We start from the raw sequence: 8,962 nt of genomic DNA on the forward strand, positions 1-8,962 counted from the left end.
CCTGGCTAGTTTTTTTTTGTATTTTTTTAGTAGAGACGGGGTTTCAACATGTTAGCCAGGATGGTCTCGCTCTCCTGACCTCGTGATCCGCCCGTCTCGGCCTCCCAAAGCGCTGGGATTACAGGCTTGAGCCACCGCGCCCGGCCACGAAACAAATTATTTCTATTCAATAATTCAACAAATGTTTGTTCTTCAATACTGCTCAGAACTGCATTAAGATACCACAATAATATTTGATTGGAGAGATTACTGTTCATATATATCAATGGTTCTTGACTAGGAAGATTCTGCTTTCCCCACCTCCAAAGACATTTAGTAATGTCTGTAAATGCATTTGGTCATCACAACTAGGAGAAGGTAAGACGTTACTGGCACCTAGTGGACACAGGTCAGGAATCCTGCTAAACATTCTATCAATATAATGCACAAGACAGCCCCCTACAACAAAGAATTACCTGGGCCAATATGTCAATAGTGCTGAAATTGAGAAACTCTGATACCTATGTGCCCAGCCACCTGGCAGTGTGCAGCCTATGGTAGCTGCAAAATAAACATCTGTTGACAAATGGATATAAGAAAGACTGAACAGATAAAACCGAAAAAAGAAGGAAAGGAAAAGGAAAGAGGAAGGACAGGATGGTAGGCTCCCTGCTCATGCAGAAACATGGGGCAAAAAATTAAAATCTTATGTAACAGGTATGATAGCAGAAGCTTAGGCAAACCATCTCATCTCCACAAGACATAAGACCACACCCGCTGACTTGGTTTCCTAATGAACGTATCCCAAGCCTTACTTTCAGCCATTATGACTTCTGGGTTATAAGACATATCTTCCTAACTTTATGTTTAGTCTTTGAGAGGTTAAGTTTCGCATGAACTTTATGGTATATCCATTTCAAAGCACGATGCAATTGTCCTCACTCTAAAAGTACATTCAAATATAAAGAAGAAAAAAGTAGAAATACTAGAGTAAATACCATTTTTTCTCCATTTTAAAACTACGATATGAAAAATAACTGTTTGCATATACACAGCAAGTTTCTTTAATATTCAGTTCACACTTGAGAGTGGATGTGGCTTTAAAGAGGGTACATGATGAAGGAGTCTTCTGGTGATGGTACAGTACTGTATCTGGATTGAACTGGTGGTACATGAAGCCATATGCGTGACAAAACTGTACAGAAACACACAGACACACGCAGGTAGAAATGGTGAAATGTGAACAAGCTCTATGGGTTATATTCATGTAAATTTCCTAATTTTGATACTAAACAGTTGTACAAGATGTTAACACTGGAGGAGGCTGGTGAAGGGTGCATGGGACCTTCCTATACATTTCTTTGCAACTTTCTGTATATTTATAGAGCTAAAAAAAATACAATAAACTTGTGATATCATTTAGTTCTCCACGAAACTTACCACACTGAGCTCTGATCTACTTGATTAATAAAATAATAACTACATATTAGAGAAAGTTATTTTACACTAGAATTTATGACCAGAGGAACAAAGTGGAAAAGAATATATTTTCCTTAAATACCACTCTCCAAGGACTATTATGTTTAAGATTATCTCATTTAACCTCCAAAACTGTTCTATAAGGTAGTAGCATATTATCCTCTTTTCATAAATTTTTAGGATGCTAAATTTGTCCAAGGTTACAGAGTTAACATGGTAAGTGGTTGAGCTGAGACACCACGTTACCTCCTGTCAGAGGCTAAATCTAATCTTTTTTTTAAGACAGAGTCTTGCTCTGTCGCCCAGGTTTGAGGGCAGTGGTGCGATCTCGGCTCACTGAAAGCTCCATCTCCTGGGTTCACGCCATTCTCCTGCCTTAGTCTCCTGAGTAGCTGGGACTACAGGTGCCCGCCTCCACGCCCGGCTAATTTTTTGTATTTTTAGTAGAGATGGGGTTTCATCGTGTTAGCCAGGATGGCCTCGATCTCCTGACCTCGTGATCCACTTGCCTCGGCCTCCCAAAGTGCTAGGATTACTACATTATGACTGCCTCCCATTTTAACCTGGAATATCTGCCAATCTTAATAGCAACTAAACTGTCAAATGGATCCCCTTACTCAAGCTTCAAAAGAACAGGAGTTGGGGGAGGGGGAAGCCTTCATGTATAATACTGTCTTTGACAAAAATATATCATTCGTCTTAAACCCCTTAGTATTGGCCCATAATCTCTAATCTGAAACCTTAAGTGCCAGGTGTGTTTCAGAACTGAAAACTTTTTGAAATTTAGAAAGGTAGCAGTGGACAACATGGTAGCTCACCCCTGTAATCCCAACAATTCGGGAAGCTGAGGCGGTATGATTGCTTGGGGCCAGGAGATTGAGACCAGCCTGGGCAATATGGCAAGACCTCATTTCTACAAAAAATCTTAATATTAGCCAGGCATGGTGGCACATGCCTGTAGTCCCAACTATTCAGGGGGCTGAGGCAGGAGGATCGCTTGAGCCCAGGAGGTCGGAGCTACAATGAGCCATGATGGCGTTATTACACTCTAGCCTGGAAGTCAGGGCAAGACCCTGTCTCAAAAAAACAAACAAACAAAGGTAATGGCATATATATTGCATATTACACTATACTTGGAAGGGGTTTAGGGGTCACACATCATGATTAAATACATTAATATTTCTGCAGCAAAATGCAGAGATATGCATAGTAAGCATGATAAGTAAAAACCATAAATAGCCTTCCATCACTTCTAGCCATTTTGCCATCAAATGAGTTTACCAAAAAACAAACAAACAAACAAACAAACCTTTTGGTTTCAGAGATTTCAAGCTTGTGGAATTGCAGATTAAGGGAGTAAAAACATTTAACATGTTATACATAGAATATACACACCTCCATCCCATCTCCAAAAATAAAAGCTAATTTTTGAAATCCTTGATTAGAAAAAGTAATGCCGGCCGGGCGCGGTGGCTCAAGCCTGTAATCCCAGCACTTTGGGAGGCCGAGACGGGCGGATCACGAGGTCAGGAGTTCGAGACCAGCCCGATCAACATGGTGAAACCCCATCTCTACCAAAAAATAGGAAAATTAGCTGGGTGTGGTGGTGTGTGCCTGTGATCACAGCTACTTAGGAGGCTGAGGCAGGAGAATCGCTGGAATCCAGGAGGTCGAGGTTGCAGTGAGCCAGGATCATGCCACTGTACTCTAGCCTGGGCAAAAGAGCAAGACTGTCTGAAAAAAAAAAAGAAAAAGAAAAAGAGTAAATTAAAATCAGCAACAAAACAAGGAAGATCACAATTACCATGCCAATTCAATATTGATTATATTTGAAAATCCATTAAGAAAAGTCGTAAAAACATTGGAAAGAAGACAGTAAAACTCATTTGTAACGAAAATGACAGATTATTTAGAACACACAAGAAAATTTTTTTAAAAAACCCATTAGGGCCAATTAATTGGAGCTAAAACATTTCAGCAAAATGAACAGACACAAGATCAACATCAAGATTACACTAAAAAAAAAAATTTTTTTGTTTTTCTTTTTGAGACAGAGTCTTGCTCTGTCACCCAGACTGGAGTGCAGTAGTGCGATCCCAGCTCACTGCAACCTCAACACCCCGGGTTCAAGTGATTCTCCTGCCTCGGCCTCCCAAGTAGCTGGAATTAGAGGCGTGTGCTACCACACCCGGCTAATTTTTTTTTGCATTTTTAGTAGAGACAGGGTTTCATCATGTTGGCCAAGCTGGTCTTGAACTTCTGACCTCAAGTGATTCCCCAGCCTGGGCCTCCCAAAATGCTGGGATTACAGGCGTGAGCCACCGCACACCCGGCGTGAAGAAAACGTTTTTAAAAACATTACTAAAAAGACAGAATGCATACAGACATAAAATATCTCTCAATGGGAAGATTCAGTATTGTTGAAATAATAATACACAATAAACTCTCCTTGAAATGCAAATGTTGGTCAGATGCAAAGCGCTACGAAGTCTCATTCATTGCAGTGGGAATGCAGGAGTACAGACACTTTGAAAGACAGTTTGGCCTTACATTACAAAAGTAAACATACTTTAAAAACACAACCCACCACTCTCACTCCTCAGTACAAATGAATTGAAAACTTATATTCACGTAAGAGCCTGCACACAAATGTATATAGCAATGTTTTTCACAATTGCCAAAAACTGAAGTAACCAAGGAGCCTTAATAAGTGAATATTTAGTGATAAAAAGAAATGAGAAGTCAAGCCACAAAAAACATGGAGAAACCTTAGATGCACATTGCTAAGTGAAAGAAGCCAATGTGAAAAGGCTACACACACTGTAGGACTCCAATTATGTAACATCCTGGAAAGGACAAAACTGCAGAGACAGTATTTAAAAACAGTGGTTGCAAAGGGTTTGAGGGATGAATAAATGAAACATGACAATATGAATTTCTCAAACCCACAGAACCAGTACAACACAAAGAAGGAACCTTAATGTAAGGTAATACAAACTATGGACTTTAGTTAATAACAATGTATTAATAACGGTTCATTAATTGTAACAAACATATCACAGTAATGCAAAATGTTAATAAGAGAAAAACTCTGAGTGGGGTGGGAGGACATATGGGAACACTCTAAAATCTGCCCAATTTTTCTGTAAATCTAAAACTGTTCTAAAATATAAAGTCTATTAATTTAAAAAAGCTAGCTTAGAAACAAATTATTTCTTTTTCTTTTTTTTTTTTTTTGAGACGGAGTCTCGCTCTGTCGCCCAGGCTGGAGTGCAGTGGCATGATCTCAGCTCACTGCCAGCTCCGCCTCCCGGGTTCAAGCGCTTCTCCTGCCTCAGCCTCTCGAGGAGCTGGGACTACAGGCGTCCGCCACCATGTCCGGTTAATTTTTTGTATTTTTAGTAGAGACGAGGTTTCACCGTGTTAGCCAGGATGCTCTCGATCTCCTGACCTCCTGATCCACCCACCTCGGCCTCCCAAAGTGCTGGGATTACAGGCGTAAGCCGCCGCGCCTGGCTAAGAATAGCTTTTTATATGTCTTTGCCACAGTGACTGTTACATGAGAGACTAGGATAAATGACTCATTTACCAAAGACAGGGGACACAGGACAAGAGATTTTTGAGAGGGAAAGGAAAGCTGAAACATTTGCAGGGAACAGAAGAGGGAAAAGCGGTTGAAAATAAGCTCAGAGAAAAGTCTGGCCTGAACGCATAGATTTAACAGTTAAAATGATGTAGCGCCGGTCAGGTGTGGTGGCTCACACCTATAATCCCAACACTTAGGGAGGCGAGGAGGGTGGATCACGAAATCAGGAGTTCGAAACCAGCCTGACCAACATGGAGAAACCCCGTCTCTACTAAAAATACAAAAATTAGCTGGGCATGGTGGCAGACGCCTCTAATCCCAGCCCCTCGCGAGGCTGAGGCAGGAGAATCACTTGAATCTGGGACGCAGAAGTTGCAGTGAGTCAAGATTGTGCCATTGCACTCTAGCGTGGGCAACAAGAGTGAAACTCCATTCCAAAACAATAATAATGGAGAGTGCTAGATCTACTGGGGTAAGCACACAAAGGAAGACCAAAGGTTGAAATCATAATTATGCCGTGGACAACATCAGATGAGCCAGTAAAGGGCACTGAGAAAAAACAATTCTAAAAAAAACCAAGGTACATTAACAGTGACTGAGGTAAGAAAATGAAGACAATAGTGTAGAGACATCTAGAAGTGCAGTTGCAACAGCTACAAGAGTTGACATTCTGATCACTGTAAGCTGTATTGGAAAGCACTGTGTCCATATTTTTATTGCAGCACTTTCTGACCGTATTGTATATACTGTACATGTTTACAACTGTGAATCACTACATAAGCTTCTTGAAGGCAGAGACAATTAATCACTAATTAACATTAGTATTATCAGTGCCAAAGGACAAAGAAATTGTTACATGAATACAGAGGAGATGACCAAATGGAATAAACATACAGAATACTCTTTAAAGAAAATCATGGGGAGCTAAATAATTATAATGAGAAACTTAAAAGAGCTTAAGAATTACTAACCAGCAATGAAAAATTGTGTTTTTAATAGTCAATCAGCAAGGTATGTGACTCCCCAGCACTCAATTTATTAGCTGAGGAAAAGAAGAGCTATTTGCTCTCCAGCATGAGGTCTGGAAACAGACCACCAAGGATGCTAGAGAACTGAAGATACTATATGGAGTATCATGGTATTCTTATGAAAAGTAAAAATAAACCAAGAACCAAATCAAGAGGGTTTTGCTGATTAACATCAGGATTTTTGTTTTCCCTTCATACTACATATATTTCAACCAGATGAGCAATTGTTCTTAGTTTCAAAAAGTACTTCTTTGCAGCAAGTAAATAAATAGTATGATTCAGATCCCAACTTAGATTTTGAAGTTCTGAACAATGAAAACATTTTATACACATATTCAATAGTCATATATTAACACAGAGTTGCTACTTAAATGCAAGTCAGACATTAAAAAATTTAACATACCCCGATGGCAAGGTTTCTGCGTTGGCATTCCCAGACTGCTGCCGTACAGGATCCATACACCCATCTGGCTGTCTTGATTTGGCTGCTTCAAAAGCAGAACTACTTCTAGAATTAGAGGTGTCAGGCTCTAATATACCTCTAGCTTCAGATCCCAATTCTGCACTGGTAGAAGGATTACATTCATTGTTTTCTGAAGAAGTCAGTATTTCTTGAACTGGAGGATCTTCAACAGTAGTACTAGTGTAATTTGGAGACAAGGCATTTTCTTCAGACACTACTGGAGTACCCGTGACAGAAGCATTATCAGTTGGTGCAAATGAGGATGATTCTCCATTAACTGAGAAGGGAAAATTAATAAAACAATCTATCAAGTAATGATAAAGCAATCAATTACCTAATCAATTGACTACACTATTCAGAGCCTAATCCAGACTAAGCAACTACAATCCATTCTCCAAACAGCAGACAAAGTAATCTTTTCAAAATATGTAACATAAAATAAAATGGAGATTTTTTTTGTTGCTCAAAATTTCAGGGATAAATATATAAATGATAAAAATTTAAGCATGTGTAATAATAACAACCTTAAGGAGAGAGGCACCAACATTAAGATAACCAATGTTTTCCCTCCAAATCATCCATTCTGAGAAGTCTGTATGGGCCATCTAAACTTTGAAAAATGATCCCTTTCAATTGCTCTTCTCTTGTGTAAATGGTAGCTAACGTCAAACAAACTGTTTTGCCAATAGTAGGAACTATATGATGGCATCAATTCTTAAAATAGTACTATAGGGGTTACAAGAACCTGTTCTACACTTTTTCAAGAAAAAACCCAGTACTGCAATCCAGTGACACAGTTTTCCTAATTTTCATTTTAAGTGTGATTGACCTACTTCGACTGTGTGTCACTATAAAATGAGTCAAATTAAAACTGTAAGGGTGAATAGATTACAGAATAAAACCTTCTGGAAAATCAAATATCAAAGTTCTAATGGAAATGGCAGGGGGAGACATAATCACAAATTTTAGGAGAATTAATGACAAAAAAACCCACTCAGATTAAATGCTACTGGACATGGTCAAAGAAATACCAAAGATGTAAGAAAGGAAGGTAATAAAAGAGCTTAGAATTCATTCCAGGCACAGAAAAAAAGAAAAAAGTAAGTAGAAGAAAATGAATTTTGGTCAAAAGACCCCCAAAAAAAGATCAGAATTTCCTAATGCAGTTGATATGACTCAAGAACTTACTGAAAATATAATATCTAAGTCCTCATACTAGACTTACTGAATCTCTAGGGGAAATCACTAGGGAGGAACCTGGGGATCTGCATTTCCAACAAATGCATATGATTTTTTTAATCAGGAAAGCTGGAGAAACCATGAAATATACCTTTCCAAGTTTTATAAAGAAAACATGTTTAATATAAATAACATTAGAAATACCACGTACAATTTCCTATCAATGAGTTTGAAATTAGCTAAACTAACTCAAGGGAAAGAAAAAAAAGACAAATCAGAGTAGCAATGGAAAAGGTGATGAAAGTTCTAATACCATCATTCCTAAAGGCCCCAGGCTCAGCAAGGTTTCTGAGAAAATTCTATGAAGCCTTTATCAGATAGATCATTCCTATGTTATTTAAGGTGTTATAACACATAAGGGGAGAAAAAGTGAAAAGGAGTGTCCTAACTCATTCTGGGAAGGTAATGTAACCTTTCAAAGCTGAAACTGAACAACAACAGAACAAGAAGACTATAGACTAACATCATGTATAAATTCAAGGATGATTTGATATTAGGAAACTACATTAGAAAATCTACTATGTTAGCAGATTAAAGGATAAACATCATATGATTATAAGCATTCAAGAAAATCTTGGTAAAATACTTGACAAGAAGAATCAGGAAAAATTCACAAGTAATCTAGATTATCTATCACAAATCTATAGTCATTAATATACAATAACTGTAAAACATTTTAAGAACTTCTTTTTTTTTTTTTTTTTGAGATGGTGTCTCACTCTGTGGCCTAGGCTGGCATGCAGCGGTGCAATCACAGCTCACTGCAACCTCCGCCTCCCAGGTTCAAATGATTCTCCTTCCTCAACCCCCCTAGTAGCTGGGATTACAGGCGCCTGCCACCAAGTTCAGTTAATTTTCCTTTTTTTTGGTAGAGATGGGGTTTCACCTTGTTGGCCAGGCCAGTCTCGAACTCCTGACCTCAAATGGGCCACCCGACTTGGCCTCCCAAAGTGCTGGGATTACAGGCATGTTTTTACATGCCTGGGATTACATGGCCTCCCAAAGTGCTGGGATTACAGCCTATTGTAAGAACTTCTATTAAGATCAAGAATAAATTAAAATCAGGGCTGGGTGCAGTGGCTCACGCCTGTAATCCCAGCACTTTGGGAGGCTGAGGCGGGTGGATCACGAGGTCAGGAGTTCGAGACCAGCACGATCAACATGGTGAAACCCCATCTCTACCAAAAA

At 39.1% G+C, this 8,962-nt stretch overlaps 1 protein-coding gene across 2 annotated transcripts in view; it reads right to left on the reverse strand.

Annotated features, from left to right (window-relative positions):
• WWP1 (WW domain containing E3 ubiquitin protein ligase 1) overlaps positions 1-8,962 on the reverse strand; it is a 100,636-nt gene that overhangs the window by 55,722 nt on the left and 35,952 nt on the right. For both annotated transcript variants that reach the window (XM_011937084.1, XM_011937085.1), the window contains exon 8: positions 6,476-6,812. In XM_011937084.1, the coding sequence (XP_011792474.1) occupies positions 6,476-6,812 (337 nt within the window). The remainder of the gene's footprint in view (positions 1-6,475; positions 6,813-8,962) is intronic.

Source organism: Colobus angolensis, unplaced genomic scaffold, assembly GCF_000951035.1.
Source record: "Colobus angolensis palliatus isolate OR3802 unplaced genomic scaffold, Cang.pa_1.0 Scaffold16, whole genome shotgun sequence".
Classification (NCBI taxonomy): Eukaryota; Metazoa; Chordata; class Mammalia; order Primates; family Cercopithecidae; genus Colobus; species Colobus angolensis.